At 50.4% G+C, this 17,809-nt stretch overlaps 1 protein-coding gene across 1 annotated transcript; it reads right to left on the bottom strand.

Annotated features, from left to right (window-relative positions):
- Window positions 1-317: 317 nt before the first annotated feature.
- On the bottom strand, window positions 318-17,374 carry TRIB3 (tribbles pseudokinase 3). The gene is made up of 4 exons (XM_008995599.5): window positions 17,188-17,374; window positions 11,240-11,530; window positions 6,342-6,634; window positions 318-1,670 (listed from the first exon to the last, which is right to left on the bottom strand). Exons 2-4 carry the CDS (start codon window positions 11,528-11,530, stop codon window positions 1,178-1,180), a joined length of 1,077 nt encoding a protein of 358 aa, XP_008993847.1. The 5' UTR covers window positions 17,188-17,374; the 3' UTR covers window positions 318-1,177.
- Between the last annotated feature and the right edge of the window lie 435 nt (window positions 17,375-17,809).

Here is a 17,809-nt window from a genome sequence, read left to right as displayed (position 1 = left end):
AGCCTGGAGTTGAATGGACCAGCACTGAAGCCCACCCTATCCACTGACTTCTTGCTTTGTGTGAAACGTATTTCTGTCTTGTTGAAGCCATTTTGACTCAGAAAGTACCCTAATAGAGACACCGCTGCTGCCAGAAGAGACAGAGGGAGTGCAGGAAAACCCGCTGGGCTCCAGGTAATCTGTTCTTACAAACCACTCAGCTGAGACTGAGACACAACTCCATGGCTTTTCACCATGGGGGCCAGTTTTGAAGGCAAGGAAAATGGATAAAAGATGGTTGCAAAGGATGGAAGAAATCGCCTAGGTAAATAGAAGTATTTCATAATTCTTTATTAGGCACAGGTGAAAATACATACTCATGGCATCCAAAACCTAGAGTATCGACCTGGGATCGTGGACCCCAACTGTTCCCAGAACAGTCCCACCTGGGACTTTCCAGGTGGCCACAGGACAGACCCTGCCTAATCCTGTCCCTCAATCTTGGTGCTTAGGTCAGAAGTGCCATGGTTGACGGGCCTGGACCCTCATTCCAGAACATTCTTGAGTTAGACAAGTACTAGCCTCATAGTTTGGATTCTTATCTCTGGCCCAAATCCCGGGCTTGGGCCTGGAAAGAGAATCTCTTGATCAAGAGGACAGAGATGCTGGGAACACAGGTCCCAGAGTGAGCTGGGCTTGGGTCCTGAGTTTCAGGGGAGTGGCCTGGAGCCTTTGGCACAGGGATACCTCCCTTTCTCTGAAAAGGTACAAGATAAAAAGGCAGCTGGTTTGTTTGTGAAACGGATTGTCCTTGGACAGAGGTGCCTGAACACCAGTACCAGTGGAGGCTGACACTGGCACAAAGTGTACCCAGTGTAGACAGTGACCGATGGCCATAGAAAAGTGTTGTCAGCTCAGGAATGCCAGTTTGTCATCTCTATGAGCAGGGAGTATTGTTCCTTTGCTCACTGCTGTGTTCCCAGCACCTAGAACAGGGCTTGGCGCTTGATAAGCACCCAAGCAGGAATTGCATGTGTGTGGAACAAAGCAGGTGTGTACACAGCACACTCCATGCAGGCTTCTGCCTTTCTCCCTTCTAAAGGCACTGAAGGTTTGGCTCAGCTCAGAGGCAGGAGAAAGCTTGGAGCCACCCCAAACTCAATCCACTGTTGGCAGCTGAGCGTGTAGTGGGGTGGCCCTAGCCATACAGAACCAGTTCGCTGTCTTCCTCTTCTTCCTTGGCTTCATCCAGCCTCGGTCCATCAGGGACCACCTGATCAGCCTCCCAGAGATGGGATCGGGTTGGGGCTGAGGGCATCGGGTCCTCCCGCAGCCAGGGGTGCAGGAGGATGCTTGTGGCTGTAAGCCGCTCAGCTGGCTCCCGACGAAGGAGGCAGCGAACCAGACAGCGGGCAGGGGCTGAGAGGCCTGCAGGCAAGGCATAGGCCCCGCGGCGGATCTTGCCAAAGAGCAGGACAGGCTCTGAGTCCTGGAAAGGGTAGTGGCCGGCCAGCATGGTGAAGAGTGCCACGCCCAGGCTCCAGACATCCGCTGCCTTGCCTGAGTATGATGCCTGTGAGCTGAGTATTTCAGGTCCCACATAGGCTGGGCATGCGTTCTTATCCCACAGGGAATCATCTGGCCCGGTCAGCACACAGGTGTCCTCCAGGTTCTCCAGCACCAGCTTCTTCCTGGGACATGGGGAGAAACATAAGGGTCAAGTCCCACCCAGAGCCCCCATGCCACTACCCCATACTGTCACCTTAGTGGCACCCACTTTCAAGTGCCTGCTGGTCTTTGACAGACACAAGTCAGTCTTTTGATGTCTGATCCTGTTTTCCAGAAAACTAAGCCCAGGCTCAGAGAGGTTAAGTCAGTTAAGGCCACAGAGCAATTAAATTTAAACTAACATTCTGAACGGAATAAATTTCTCAACAGTCCCTTGGGAAGGGGACTGATGGGGCTTAGAGAGTTAAGCCTCTCTTAAACCAGATGCAAACTTAGGGTCCAAACTTAGGGAAGAGTGCCAGACATTTCAGCGCAAGCCCTGCCTAAAAAGGGCACCACCAACGACACATTCTAGGGTTTATCAAGTGTCCGCTGTGTTCTTCGCCCTTGGCCCAGCTTATTACCTGGCTTATCTCATTCTATCCAGGCTACAACGTGCAAGGACACCGTTTTACAGCTCTAGAGCATCAGCCTGGGATGGGAACCCTGGCTCGCAGATACCCAGAGCCAGTGCTGTGACCCACTCTCGTAGTTTTCAAGGTGGCCCCATGTTCCCATTCTTTTCCCCAAGAGAGTCAGGAATCCTATTTTAATGAAAAAGTCCCCATTTAAAAAATATTGGCAATGAGTTTCAATAAAAAACACGAACAGGAGCAGGGCAAAAAGAAAAGTGTGTGTAAGGCTGGGCGCGGTAACTCACACCTATGATCCTAGCACTTTGGGAGGCCGAGGCAGGTGGATCACTTGAGTTCAGGAGTTCACGACCAGCCTGGGCAACATGGTGAAACCATCTCTACAAAAAATACAAAACTTAGCCAGGTGTGGTGACTCACGCCTGTGGTCCCAGCTACTTGGGAGGCTGAGGCAGGAGGATATCATTTGAGCCCAGGAGGCAGAGGTTGCAGTGAGCTGTGATAGCTCCACTGCACTCTAGCCTGGGGGACAGAGTGAGAACCCATCTCAAAAAAAAAAAAAAAGTGTATCCTGCCATTTGCAATTTCTAGTTTAAACAGAGCACTCTAAGATGACTTTCATAGCAATCATTCTGTTACCACTGCTATTCATTTCTTCTTTATGGCACCACTTCCTGGGTGTCCATTGGCATTTCACAAATACCGACCAATCCTATGAATCACAGTATTGAGGGACGAGGAGTGTCAGCATTATTGGCCCATTTTACAGATGAAGATACAAAGGCTCAGGCAAGTGAAGTCATTTCTCGGGGCCAAAAAGCCGGTCAGAAGCAGAACCCAGGATTTAAACACAGGTCTATCTAACTCACGGTCTCTCTTCTACCAGTGCCTCTCATGTGACTTTTCTTCTTTAGAGACAGGGTCTCACTCTGTCACCTGGGCTGGAGTGCAGTGATGCAATCCTAGCTCACTGCAACCTCAAACGTCTGCGCTCAGCCTCCCAAGTAGCTGGGATCACAGGTGTGCACCACCACACCTGCCTAATTTTTCTAAATTTTTGTGCAGATGGGGTTTCACTATGTTGCCTAGGCTGGCCTCGAACTGTGGTGTTTAAGCAATCCTCCTGCTTAGGCCTCCCAAAGCACTGGGATTACAGGTATGAGCCATCAGATGATTTCTTAAAAAGAGCAGGAAGCACATTCTCTCTTCCAGAAGGTCTGGGGTAGTTGTATCTACTCTGAGCTTAAAATATGTTTGAAGTTATGCACTAGCTTAAAAGTCATTATAAATTCTACTTCTTTAAAAAAGGCATGCTTCTTTTACTATAAAATGTAAAAGGAAATATTAATAGAAAATCAGCCTTTGGGGCTGGGCGCGGAGGCCCACACCTATAATCTCAGCACTTTGGGCCAATACAGGCAGAGCACTTGATGTCCGGAGTTCAAGACCAGCCTGGCCAACATGGCAAAACCCCATCTCTATTAAAAATACAAAAATTAGCCAAGTGTGGTGGTGTGTCCCTGTTATCCCAGCTACTCAAGAGGCTGTCGGGAGAATCGCAAGAACCCAGGAGGCAGAGGTTGCAGGGCGTCAGGATCATGCCACTGCACTGCAACCTGGGCAACAGGGCGAGACTGTCTTAAAAGAAAAGAAAATTAGTCTTAGGCAAGCACCACAGTAATAACTGCTACAGGCAAGATGGATGGCTGCTAAAATTAGTAGGGGAAAGTTGAGGAAAAACAGGATATTTATATGCTTAGCTTACCTACCCCAAGGTATTTATCCATTACAAAGGCTAAATTAAAAACCTTAGAGGAGAGAAACCTGGCAGGTCCTACCCTAACCAAGTGATCAAGGTTACAACACAGTAATGACTATCAACTCAATGATATGATGTGGAGAGGGACCTATCAATTCTGTGTTGTTCTTGCCAAAAATATATAACCACGGCTGGGCGCGGTGGCTCACGCCTGTAATCTCAGCACTTTAGGAGGCAGAAGTGGGTGGATCACCTGAGGTCAGGAGTTCAAGACCAGCCTGACCAACATGGTGAAACCCCATCTCTAAAGAGATTATATATATATATATATAAAACTGCAATCTAACTTTAAGAAAACGTCAATCAAATCCAAATTGAGGGACATACAAAGTAACTGATCAGTACTCTTCAAAAGTCTCAAGGTTATGGTGGGAGCAGTGGCTCACACCTATAATACCAGCACTTTGGGAGGCTGAGGGGGGGCAGATTGCTTGAGCTCAGGAGTTCGAGGCCAGCCTGGGCAGTATAGCAAGACCCCATCTCAATTAGCCAGGCATGGTGGCACACACCTGTAAACCAGCTACTCAGGAGGGTGAGGTGGGAGGATCACTTGAGCCCAGGAGTTCAAGGCTGCAGTAAGCTATGATCACACCACTGCACTCCAGCCTTGGTGACAGAGTGAGATCCTATCTCAAAAAAAAAAAAAAAAAATCATGGGTTATCAAAGACGGGGAAAGACTGAGGAACTGTCTCAGATTAGACGAGGCCAAGGAAACCACTGATAACTAAATCGGGATCCTCACTGGATCCTGCACAGCAAGGGGTGTTCGTGGGAAACTCGGGAAGCCGGAACAAATTTGTGGCTTAGTTAATAGTACTCTCCCAAGGTTCATTTCTTAGTTTGAGTAATTGTACCATGGCTATGGCAAGTGTTAACATTGGAGGAAACTGGGGGAAGGATTTTTAGAAAATCTTGGAACTATTTTTGTAGCTTTTCTAAAAGTCTAAAATTATTTCAAGATAAAAAGTTTTAAAAAGTGTGCTGGGGTCACACTCCTTCCTCCACAGAAAAATTCTGTGTAACTGGCAGCTTAGTGCACTCCCTGACACATCCTGGATGCCCTCAGGAGGTGAGTCCCTCTGCCCTCCCCACCCCCAGAAGAATTATCTTTTAAAAATTTTTCTTAGCATCTAGGCCAGGTGTGGTGGCTCACACCTGTAATCCCAGCACTTTGGGAGGCTAAGGCAGGTGAATCACCTAAGGTTAAGAGTTTGAGACCAGCCTGGCCAACATGGCAAAACCCCATTTCTACTAAAAGTAGAAAAAAATTAGCCAGGCATGGTGGTGCGTGCCTGTAGTCCCAGGTACCCAGGTGGCTGAGGCAGGAGTATCACTTGAACCTGGGCAGCAGCGGTTGCAGTGAGCCATGATTGCGCCATTGTATTCCAGCCTCGGCAACGGGGGAGACTCTGTCTCAATTAAAAAAAAAATTTTAGCTTCCCAACCTAGAGAAGGAAGATTAAATTTTAACCAAAAAGTGCTAATTCTCAGTTTCACAGAAAAAGTTCCTGTGTGGGGAACCTCAGACCCTGTCTTGTTTTGAGTGTGGTCTTGGAATTCTGAAAACACCCTAACAATCCAGCCCTTTTCCCTACTAATGGAGAAACTGAGGCTCAGAGACACTAGGTCACCCAGAGTCAGTTGGTAAGCCCAGCCAGGACCCCTGTCCCTCTAGCTCAGACTGAAATAGGACCCAGGCTCTGGTTCAAATCCCAGGTCTACCATTTATTTCGCTGTGAGATCTTGGGCAAGTTACTTGTGCTCTCTGGGCCTCAATTTCCTTGATCATATGAGGATAATAATAATGCCTTCCTTGAGTTTGTAAGGAAGGAGACCACGGTAGATAATGCGGCGGTGCTTTCCTCACTGTCAGCTACTGTGACTTTCCCATCTCAGTGCCCCATCCCAGCATCCCAAGGAGCCCCCAAGAGGACTTCATCAACTCTTTTTCTTTTTTGAGATGGAATCTCACTCTGTTGCCCAGGCTGGAGTACAGTGGCACAATCTTGGCTCACTGCAACCTCTGCCTCCCAGGTTCAAGCTATTCTTCTGCCTCAGCCTCCCGAGTAGCTGGGATTACAGTTGTCAGCTATCACTCCTGGCTAATTTTTGTATTTTTAGTAGAGACATGGTTTCACCATGTCGGCCAGGGTGGTCTCGAACTCCTGACCTCAGGTGATCTACCCGTCTCGGCCTCCGAAACTGCTGGGAGTACAGCCATAAGCCACGGCACCCACCCAGCCTGAGTCAACTCTTCTCTGGTTACCAGACAGGGGCTGCTAGTTACTCCAGCCTCTCTACTTCTTACCTAAGTTACTTTGTTTCCTGGGCCTCAGTTTCTCTCCATCATGGCCCACCCCCTGGGTCTGTCTGTGGCTGGGATCTCTGCAACCACACTCACCTCTCACAGTCAGTAAAGACAAAGCGACGTAGCTTGAGATCACGCAGGACCAGACCATGCTGGTGACAGTGCGCCACGGCGGTGGCCATCTGGCGGAAGAGCGCAGCAGCCTCAGGCTCAGGGATGCGGCGGCGGTTTCGCACCAGGCTGTGCATGTCTCCGTGGGTCCGAGTGAAAAAGGCATAGAGCAGCTGGGTACCAGCCAGGACCTCAGTGGGCTGAGCCACATGCTTGTGTGGGGGCAGCCGCGCGTAGGGCTCCAGCACGGCCAGGGCCTCGTGGATGGGGTACACCTGTGGGCAGAGCATGATGTGAGCACAGCTGGGGACTCCCGGGAGCTGAGGCTGGCATTGCAAACATTGCAAACAGTCACAGCTGACCTGTTAGACACTACCATGTGCTAGCCATTGCACTAAGTGCTTCACTTACCAAGTCATTCAGCCCTTACCACAGTCTTATAAGTAGGACTCGCTTCGTTTTATAGTTAAGGAAGCTGAGAGGCCTCACAGCCAGCAAGCAGCACAGCTGGGATTTGAACCTGTGCACACCATTGTCTGTGCTTTTTTTTTTTTTTTAGACAGAGTCTGGCTCTGTCACTCAGGCTGGAGTACAGTGGCACAACTCAGCTTACTTCAAACTTGGCCTCCTGGGTTCAGGGGATCCTCCTGTCTCAGCCTCCCGAGTAGCTGGGATTATAGGCATGCGCCACCACAACCAGCTCATTTTTATATTTTTAGTAGAGATGGGGTTTCACCATATTGACTAGGCTGGTCTCAAGCTCCTGACCTCAGGTGATCCTCCCACCTCAGCCTCCCAAAGGGCTGGGATTACAGAAATGAGCCACCATGCTCGGCCTTTTGTTTGTGCTCCTAACTGCTATGCTATATGGCCTCAAACATCAGATAACTGAAAAATAACAAATCACTCAAACGGAAAAATAACCCTCAAAGCATCTTCCAGAAGAGCGGATGATGCAGAAGGCACCTGATGCCCATCACCCTCACAGCTCCTGTCCTCTAGGCTTGACTGCCAACCTTTATTCAGCAAGCTGGCCCTGGGCCTGCATGGCCAGCTGTGTGTCCAACCGCACTGACAGTCATGGACTCTGCTCCCCCATGCCCACTGGGAAGCCAGTGCCCCGAAACTAAATATTGACAAATGTGGACGAGTATCGCAAAGGAACCAAGAAAGATGCAGGAATAGAGCGTTTTGTTTTCTTTTTGTTGTTGCTGTTTGAGACAGAGTTTTGCTCTTGTTGCCCAGGCTGGAGTTCAGTGGTACAATCTTGGCTCACTACAACCTCTGCCTCCCGGGTTCAAGTGATTTTTCCTGCCTCAGCTTCCTGAGTAGCTGGGATTATAGGCATGTGCCACCAAGCCTGACAAATTTTTGTATTTTTAGTAGAGACAGGGTTTTGCCAAGTTGGCCAGGCTGGTCTCGAACTCCCAACTTCAGGTGATCTGCCCGGTTTGGCCTCCCAAAGTGCTGGATTGCAGGCATGAGTCACTGCGTGTGGTCTGGAATAGAGTATTTTGGAAGGGGGCACCCATTTTAGAAAGTATGGTTCAACAGGGACTCTGGGGAAATGATCTGAATGACCCAGAGATGCCCATGGAATAAGCTTTCCGAGTAGGGACATAGGCAGTGCAAAGGCCCTGAGGCAGGAAAAAACCTGGCCTGCTCTAAAAACCCAACCAAAAATCAAAGGGGTGAGGAAGGGAAAAAGAACATGGGATGAAGGTGATGAGGTTGATGGGAAATGTATTAGGGGTCTATGGGCATCACAGCAAAACCTCGCCCTAGCCTGAAATGTGTGTCCCATTTTACCAATGGTAAGACTGGGTTCAGAAAAGGAAATGACTTATTAGAAGCCAGACAGCCGATCAGTGGCAGAACTAGTATACTCACTTCTTTTTGTCTGACTTTAAATCCTTTGCATGTTGTGTTGACTATGCCATGAAGAAAAATAAATGAGACACATATATATTTAATCCATGATTTAAAAAGTTGAAGTACATGACTTTAAAAACCAGTTGGGCTGGGTGCAGTGGCTCACCTGTATCCCAACACTTCAGGAGGGTTAGGTGGGAGAATCACTTGAGGTCAGGAGTTTAAGACCAGCCTCACCAACATGGTGAAACCCTGTCTCTACTAAAAATACAAAAATTAGTCAAGCATAGTGGTGTGCACCTGTAATCCCAGCAACTCGGGAGGCTGAGGCAGGAAAATCACTTGAACCTGGGAGGTGGAGATTTCATTGAGTCAAGATCATGCCACTGCACTCCAGCCTGGGTGACAGAATAAGACAAAAAAAAAACAAAAAAAAAACCAGTTGGGGTGACATGGGGGAAATAACCCCAAAACAGAGATTACATTTTTTTTAGTTGGGGCGAGCACATTCCTGCCCACGTGCACTTGCACTTGCTGAACCTGCTGCCTGGATGCTCTTCCACTAGACCACGAGGCTGACTCCTTCCATTTGTTCAAGTCACTGCTCAAACATCACCCCTCAGAGAGGTCTTCCTGGACCTCCCTTGCTAAAATCACCTGCACTCCTGCCTTCCTTGTCCTCTGATCTCCCTGTTCCCAGATTTATTTTTCTCCATAGTGCTTATGATTACCTGACACATTTTTTTCTTTCTTTTTTTTTTTTTTTGAGACAGAGTCTTGCTCTGTTGCCCAGGCTGGAGTGCAATGGTGTGACCTCTGCTCATTGTAACCTCCACCTCCCAAGTTCAAGTGATTCTCCTGACTCAGCCTCCCAAGCAGCTGGGACTACAGGTGCACACCACCATGCCCAGCTAATTTTTGTATTTTTATTAGAGACAGGGTTTCACCATATTGGCCAGGCTGGTCTTGAACTCCCAACCTCATGATCCACCGGCGTCTACCTCCCAAAGTGCTGGGATTACAGGCGTGAGCCACTGCGCCCGACCACCTGACACATGTTTTACTTATTCACTTGTTTATCGTCTGTATCTCCCACTAGAATGTCAGCTTGATGGGAACAGAACTTTGTTTTTAACCACAGCATGGTACACGGCCAATATGTGTGCTCAATGAAGTTGTGTTGATTAATGAATAAGGTGATAACTTACAAAGACAGGATATTGATCTTTCTACACACCAACCAGAAAAGCTAAGAAAGTGTGGAAACGATCATTCAGTGCCCGTGTTGCACACTGGCATGGGGTGAGTATGTTCCAGTGGATTTTTGCCAATGTCTCTGGAGAATCGGGGCCCTGTGAACGCATGGCGCTTCTGTCCTGATCCTGCTTGCGTTACTCCTCTCGCCACAGACTCACCTCCGCAGGGGGAGTGGAAACAAACCTGTGATGCTGCAGGAAGGGGACCCAGAGTTCCAGGCTCCTTGGGGCACCTGGTTAGAGCACTGGAGATCTGCACACAAGAGCCCTGACGAAGCTAGGGGCTGGACTCTGTCTGGATCTACCCCCTGCTCACTGCATCTCCATCAACAGAGCAAAACTCTGCTGCTGCTCCCAAGAGGGGGAGGCTTAACTCCTTCTGCCTCTCTGTGCATTCCCAAGGGACCCAGGCCCACGCTACTCTCCCTTGTGTATCCAGGTCCCCTTATCTTCCTTATGCTTACCTGCCAGGACAGCCTGCCCTGATTGTGTCTGAAACACTTTATCCTACACAGGCACAGGACTCTCTGGACTCAGCCTTCCGGGCCCAATCCCAGCTCTGATACCTCCTGACTCTGTCATGTGGCAAGTACCAGGCTTTCTGAGTCTCAGTGTCCTCTATCTGTAAAATGGGCACACTGACAGTAACAGTAACCACCTCATTGGTTGTGTGAAGATGAAGAGACTGCGCACACGAAGCAATCAACATGGTACTGGGTGCGCAGTGAATACCTATGGTTACATTTTCATTCTCATTTCTGTCCTCTTGGACGGTCACTTGCCAGTGTCCTGCATGGGCTGACCCTCAGGGGCCTTGACCCTGCTCATTTGTGTAAAAATGCCCCAGGTTAGGCTCCATCACCTCTGGGGTCCCAGGAGGCTTTTTTGTTGTTGTTTTGCTTTTTGTTTTTTGAGACGGAGTCTTGCTCTGTCATCAGGCTGGAGTGCAGTGGCACAATCTCGGCTCACTGCAACCTCCATCTCCTGGGTTCAAGTGATTCTCCTGTGTCAGTCTCCTGAGTAATTGGTCCTACAGGCATGCGCCACCACACCTGGCTAATTTTTTGTATTTTAGTAGAGACGGGCTTTCACCATGTTGGCCATGATGGTCTCAATCTCCCCACCTCGTGATCTGCCCACTTCAGCCTCCCAAACTGCTAGAATTACGGGCATGAGCCACCGCGCCCAGCTGTTCCCAGGGGTTTTTATGTCTACCATGCCCTGCCCTTCTTTTGTGCAAACATCTTCAGTGGCTCCACATAGCCCAGTGGAGGCCCCTTGTTAACAACTTCATGACCAGCTGCTGCCAACCCTCACGTCCTGCCCCTTTCCGCACACCCTCTCCACTGTGGCCATAGTGAAGTCCTTTTCATGCTCTGAAGTGCTATACTCTCACTTTTCTAGGCCTTTGCACGGCTGTTCCCTCTGCCTGCAGCTCTCGTCTGCAGCCACTTCTACCTGGCTAACGTCTGCTTGGCCTTTTCTGTGCCCCATGATAGCTTAGGGGTACCCCTAAGCTCTACCCCCGCAGCTTTTAGCACCCTGTAGGGCCTCAGCTGTGAACTCCTCCAGGACTGGGGCTACATCTGGTTTACCTCTCTGGTTTCGGTCCAGCAGGTGCTCACTGGGTGCTTCCCCGCTAAACACAAGAATGAATAAGCATAAGGACCACTCTGCACCCTGGCAATCCTTTGGAGATTTCCTTTCCAGGCCTCCTGTGATGCTGGGAGACAGTGGCCTGTGGACACGTACCTTGCAGGTATACTCAGTGCTTGTAGGGCAGTGCAGGGCCCGGTAGGCCCGCCCACCCTCCTCAGGCTCCAGGAGAACATAGGGCCCAAGACGGGAGGCAGTGGCCACAGCAGGTACACGATCTGGAGCAGGGGGTGGGCTCAGGGGCAACAGGCAGCGGGGCAGCCTGGGCTGGGGCCCGCTTCGAGCTCGTTTCTGGACTGGACACTCGGCATCTAAGTTGTCCTCCAACTCCAACCGTTTTTTCCTGGACAGGGAACCCGCAGGAGCAGCCAGAGGAGTGGCTCGCATCTAGCAAAAAGGGTAGAAAGGCACTAAAGTGAGACTGCTTGGTGGCCCCTTCTTTCCCCTGCTGGTGGGAGAGTACGGGCACAACATTTATAGGGGGCAATTTGGCAGTGTGTGTTAAAATGACAAAGTCACATATCCTTAACTGGGTGTCCCACTTCTAGGAATTTATTCTCCAGTTAAACATCTCACAAAAATTTAAATACGGCAAAGGCTGTTTATCAGAGCCTTGTGTCCAATAGCAAAAGCAGAAAATATCCCAAATGTCAGGCAGTAGAAAGCTAGTTAAAACATCATGGTATAGCCACACAGCAGAATACTACACAGCTCTGAAAAAGGACAAGAAAGCTCTCTATATACTGATGTGTACTGATCTCCAAGATGTATTAAGAGAAGAAAGCCAAACACAGAATTATGTGTTATAGAATGCTTTTATGTTTTCTTTAAAATTTTCTTCCCCAAGAGGTGGGGCCTTGCTATGTTGCTCAGGCTGGTCTCACACTCATGGCCTCAAGTGAATCTCTCATCTCGGCTTCCTAGTAGCTGGGACTCTAGGAGTGAGCCACCACACCTTTTGTGGTGGCTATGCTTTTGTGTTTAAAAAGAATATGTAGCTGGATGCGGTAGCTCACACCTGTAATTCCAGCACTTTGGGAGGCCGAGGTGGGCGGATCATGAGGTCAAGAGATCGAGACCATCCTGGTCAATGTGGTGAAACCCCGTTTTTACTAAAAATACAAAAATTAGCAGGGCATGGTGGCATGTGCCTGTAGTCCCAGATACTTGGGAGGCTGAGGCAGGAGAATCACTTGAACCCAGGAGGCTGAGGTTGCAGTGAGCTGAGATCACGCCACTGTACTCCCACCTGGTGACAGAGCAAGACTCCATCTCAAAATATATACATATATATAAAAAAATATATGTTATATTATATATGTATATTTGTTTGAATATGTACAATCTCTCTTTCTCTGGAAGGATGCACAAGATTAGGAGGAGACTCTTATTATCACAGCTCACTTGTAGCCTTGACCTCAGGGTTCAGGTGATCCTCCCACCTCAGCCTCCCAAATAGCTGGGACTATAGGTGTGCACTACGATGCCTGGCTAATTTTTGTATTTTTTGTAGAGACAGGGTCTCTACAAAAAGGGTCTCACTATGTTGCCCAGGCTGGTCTCAAACTCCTCAGCGCAAGCAATTCAGCTGCCTCCACCTCTCAAAGTGTTAGGATTACAAACCTAAGTGACCATGTTTGCCTGACTCTTTATAATTCTGAATTTGAGCCATGTAAATGTATTTCCTGGCTGGGTGCGGTGGCTCATGCCTGTAATCCCAGCACTTTGGGAGGCTGAGGCAGGTGGATCATGAGGTCAGGAGTTCAAGACCAGCTGGCCAACATAGTGAAACCCTGTCTCTACTAAAAATACAAAAATTAGCTGGGCATGGTGGTGCATGCCTGTAATCCCAGCTGCTCAGGAGACTGAGACAGGAGAATCACTTGAACCTGGTGGGTGGAGGTTGCAGTGAACTAAGATCGCACCACTGTATTCCTCCACTCTGGGTGACAGAGCAAGACTCCGTCTTGGGAAAAAAAAAACAATTAGCTGGGCATGATGGAACATGCCTGTAGTCCCAGCTACTCAAGAGGTTGAGGCAGGAGAATTGTTTGAACCTAAGAGTCAGAGGTTGCAGTGAGCCAAGATCGTGCCATTGCACTCCAACCTGAGCAATAGAGCAAGAGACTCTGTCTCAAAAAAAAAAAAAAGTATTTCCTAATCAGGAATTTACATTTAAGGAAATAAATACCTGCTTGAAAACACAGCTTGTTGCTAAAAATTATGCTAAGGAAGATCAACTAGTCTCGTAATCCATGGGTCTAGTACTTTCACAGATGATAGATATGATCTTGTTCATTCACTTAACACAGGGTGCTAGGGAAGAGCAGTGAGTTAGACAGTATTCTTGCCATCAGGATCTTCCAGTCCATTTGGAGGACAGATGAGTAATCATAAAATCACATCCAAGGCTAGCTGCAGTGGCTCACGCCTGTAATCCTAGCACTTTGGAAGGCTATGGCAGGAACCCAAAAGTTAGAGACCAGTTTGGGCAACATAGTGAGACCCCATCTCTACCAAAAAAATTTTGTTAAATTAGCTGAGTGTGGTGGTGGATGCCTGTAGTTCCAGCTACTTGGGAGGCTGAAGTGGAAAGATGGCTTGAGCCTGGGAGGTTGAGGCCGCATTAAGCCGTGTTTGTGCCACTGCACTCCAGCCCCCTCTCTTGCTCTGTTGTATGTGGTACTTCCAAGGCCAAGGTCGATGCTGGAACTCCAGTAGAACCAGAGAGACCTCCAGGTTTTTTACACAGGAGAGAAATAGCTGTCTATTTCATTTTAGCTGTTGTTAAGTGGCTGTTTCTATATTACAGCTGAGCCTAATCCTAATTAACACATAATGGGATTTGGAATTATCCAAAGGCAGTGGGGAGCCACTGAAGGATTTTCAGCAGGGGAACATCATGCCTTTAGGGTGGATTTGAAAGTACAAGACAGGGGCAGTGAGACTAGCTAGCAGGCCCGCACAAGCAGGAGCCCAGGCAGGAGAAGGTGACCTAGGTGCTAGGTGGAGACACAAAGTTAACGGCTCATAGGAGGAGGATCAAAAGGACTCAGTGGCAGACTGGATGGATTGGATGGATTGGATGTGGGGGATGAGGGAAAGGGAGGTCCAGCCTTTGGTTTCTGCAAGGAAGACAGTGCTAGTGGGAAATAAAGGTGCCAACTTTGAGAAGTGCATTTTGACAATATCAAAATGAAAAGCAGGCTGGGCTCAGTGCCTCATGCCTGTAATCCCAGCACTTTGGGAGGCTGAGGCAGGAAGATCACTTGAGCCCAGGAGTTTAAGACCTGCCTAGGCAACGTAGCAAGACCCTGTCCCTAAGGAGAAAAAAAAATCATCTGGTTATGATGGCACACACCTTTATCCCAGCCATGCAGGAGGTTGAAATAGGGGAATCACTTGAGCCCAGAAGGTAAAGGCTTCAGTGAGCCATGGTCAGGCACTCCAGCCTGGGCAACAGAGTGAGGCTTTCTCAAAAAAACAAAAATGAAAAACGTGTGAGCTTTGATTCAGCAATTAATTCCACTGCTAGGAATTTATCCTGTAGAGGGGTGTGTGTGTGTGTGTGTGTGTGTGTGTGTGTGTGTATGATGCAAATACAAGGTTATTTCTGCAGCCCTTGTGACAGAAACGATTGGCGCTCTATAATTATAGGACTGGTTACATAAATTATACTTCATCCACACAATGGAACAATTTGCAGCCACTTAAAAGGTTGAAGATGCTCTTTATAGGCTAATTGGAAGGATCTCCAGAATGAACTGTTAAGTGAAAAGAAAACCACCATCCACGCAGCTGTGTGACTGTGTGTGGGGTGGCTGAAGGAGAGGGCAGTGGCATGTCAGGGCAGGAGGGGTCTCTCTAGAACCTATCTTCCCACCCACTGAAACTCCATTCCAAGCAGGTACATGCCCAGGTCTGAGCATTGGTGTGAGAGAGACCTCAGTCTGGTTAAAGACCTTCCCAACAGTTCAAGGCAGGATTAACAGGGAAACATCAGAGTCAGTTACCAGACAGAGGCCCACCTCTCCAAGTACACTGCTCCCAAAAACAAGAGCTGCCTTGGAAGGGAAGGCCTCCCCATGAGAGTGAAAGGTCATGACTTTGGTTTGGTAAGAATGCAATAAGGGGTGGCTGTAGTCAAATATTCTTGGGTTCTAATCCTGTCTCAGACCCTTTCTGGCTGGCGGGTACCCCCGGTCAAGTTCCTCAAGCTTTCGGAGCCTCAGTTCCTGTAAAGTGGGAAGGGGGTGCAAAGCTTACTGGTTTTTAGTGATGATGAAACGAAAACACAAATGAAGAGCTCAGCATGGACCTGTTGCAGGGTGGGTGTTAGGAAGTGGTCAGCATGGACCTGTTGCAGGGTGGGTGTTAGGAAGTGGTCAGCATGGACCTGTTGCAGGGTGGGTGTTAGGAAGTGGTCAGCATGGACCTGTTGCAGGGTGGGTGTTAGGAAGTGGTCACTATTAGCACTCATCCCGTTATTCATCCCAGCAAGATGCTTAAGTCCCATCCTTGGGAGTCTTAGAAAGCTCCCCAGGTATGAGGCCGGGATGACATTCCTTACATCTCGACTGTTCTGAGTCCTGCAGGATGATACCTGGCTGTGCACATGCTTTGTGCCCTGTGCAGCAGGAGACTGCCTGCAGCCCCTCTGGCCTGCGCCACATCAGTACTCCAGGCTGCCTTGGCCCAGCCATCCCTCAGAGTCTGGTGGGGCCTGGGATAAGCTCCACCCAGATGTGGACAGATGTGGTAACTGAGTCTATAAATCTTGGGCAAGGCATTTTGCAGACCACACTGCAGAATAGAATCTTTGCTGTGGAATGAAAACAGCCCCTATTATCTGCCTCTTGCTGTTCCCTGCCACACTCAGGACCCAGGGAAATGAGGGCGGGCTACATCAAGCACACACACACAAACTCAGGGCTGACAGGTGTGCACACATTCCCAAGACACTGTGTCTAAGTCAGCCAGCGACAAACACATCCAGGGCAGACAGACATTAAGTCACACACACACACACACACACACACACACAAAACCCTCCCCGGTATCACACCCATGGTCTACACAAGCAAGGTCACACCCTCAGCACCTTCACCCCGCCCCGCACCCCCCTTCCCCGCCCCGTAACCCCCTTGCAGCCAGGCCCCGCCCCGTAACACTCCCCTTGCAGCCAGGCCCCTCCCCTGGGAGCCAAAGTGAAAGGCGGCGGGTGTTGTCCGGGTCGGGAGGTTCAACGGAAATTGAAGGGCGGCCCTGGGACTGGAGGGGGGTGAGGCAGAGGGAGGGAGGTGGCTCTAGTCCCCCGCACTCCCTGGTCTACAGGCACAGCACACACCACTTACACATGCGCACCCTTCACCTGCAAACCAGGAGCCACGCAGCGGGGAGAACCAGCGGCCCTGCCCGGCCCGGCATCCCGAGCCGCGCCCTCGCTCCCACTCGCTGGACTCCTGCACCCCTCGCTCCGTCCCGCGGCCCGCTCCCAGGGCACTCCAGCCCTGTCCCGGCGGTGTCCCTTGCACCGCCAACCCCTGCCACCAACTGCCCAGTCCTCCACACAGCTCTCACCATCCTCGGAGACACAGGTCCCCGGGACCCCACCCTCACCCAGAACTCTCCCCTACAGGTTCACGCGGAGCCCCGCAGAGCACCCAACACCCCCACAGAGAGTCCTCCAGTGTCCCCCACCAGCCCCTCACCTCACCACACGACCCCTCTGTCCCACACTTACGCAAAGCAGACCCCCACAAACCCTCCTCTAGGGGTGACAGCCAGAGTTCTCCTTCCCCGGCTTCCCCAACCCAACTCGGGCTACCCCACGCCCACGGGGCCACGTCGCCTGAGTCCCGGGGGGGCGCTCGGCCCAGGAGGTCCCCCGGACAGCAGGGTCTGTTAAAGGTGTGTGTGTTTGTGTGTGTGTGTAACATGCAGCAACACGCAGCTTCCCAGAGGCTCCCGGCGCCCCCTTCCCCAGCCGCCGCTTCTAAACCCCAGCCTCCGGGCGAGTCCACTGTTCGCCACCCGCCGAATACCTTGTCCAGGCGTCCCGCGTGGGTCCTGGCGCCGCTGGTGCTCAGGGCCTCCAGGGCACCCGCAGGTGGGCCGGGCCTGCTGCGCTGCTACCGAGCTCGGGATCCCCGTCCAGCTCCAGCCCCGGCCTCAGTCCCAGCAGAGGACGCGCGCTGAGCCGCCGCCACTTCCTCTGCGAGTCTTGTGTGCGCCCAGCTCCTGGCCCGGGTGATGTAAACTTGAGCTAATCAGCCGCTTGTCTGATGCCCTCAGGCCTGGGATTGCACCATCCCCCGCGCCCCGCCTCTGCAGGTCACCGCCAGGGCGCACTCCGCCCGGGCCTCTCCCGTTCGCCCCGGCCGCTGGACCCGGGGATCCCACTCTCGCTGGCCCACTAGGGGTGTCTGGTCTCAGTGCAGACACCGGCCACGGACTCTCCCTATCACCTTGGGGGAAAAAATTTGCTTTTCTGAACCTCAGTTTCCCCAAGAACATTCTTCCTTCTCAGGATGGTGCTTAAGAAAAAGAGCAACCAGTGACTGATGTCCGGGTGCTTCCCCGTTTATAAAGCACGTTCCCACCACTGTCTTAGAAAACCTTTAGGAGAAGTGGACAGGCAGGAATCTCCGTTCTCCCCGTTCTACT

This window comes from Callithrix jacchus, chromosome 5 (assembly GCF_049354715.1).
Source record: "Callithrix jacchus isolate 240 chromosome 5, calJac240_pri, whole genome shotgun sequence".
NCBI classification, from domain to species: Eukaryota; Metazoa; Chordata; class Mammalia; order Primates; family Cebidae; genus Callithrix; species Callithrix jacchus.
This window is presented reverse-complemented; position numbering and strand designations above follow the sequence as displayed.

Bases quoted from the DNA above. Each gene is read 5' to 3' on its own strand.
- TRIB3 (XM_008995599.5), bottom strand. From the start codon at position 11,530: ATGCGAGCCACTCCTCTGGCTGCTCCTGCGGGTTCCCTGTCCAGGAAA. The intron at 6,635-11,239 runs GTACGTGTCCAC...CTCTGCCCACAG, and splicing joins GCACTGAGTATACCTGCAAG to GTGTACCCCATCCACGAGGC. The intron at 1,671-6,341 runs GTGAGTGTGGTT...CCCATGTCCCAG, and splicing joins GTCTTTACTGACTGTGAGAG to GAAGAAGCTGGTGCTGGAGA.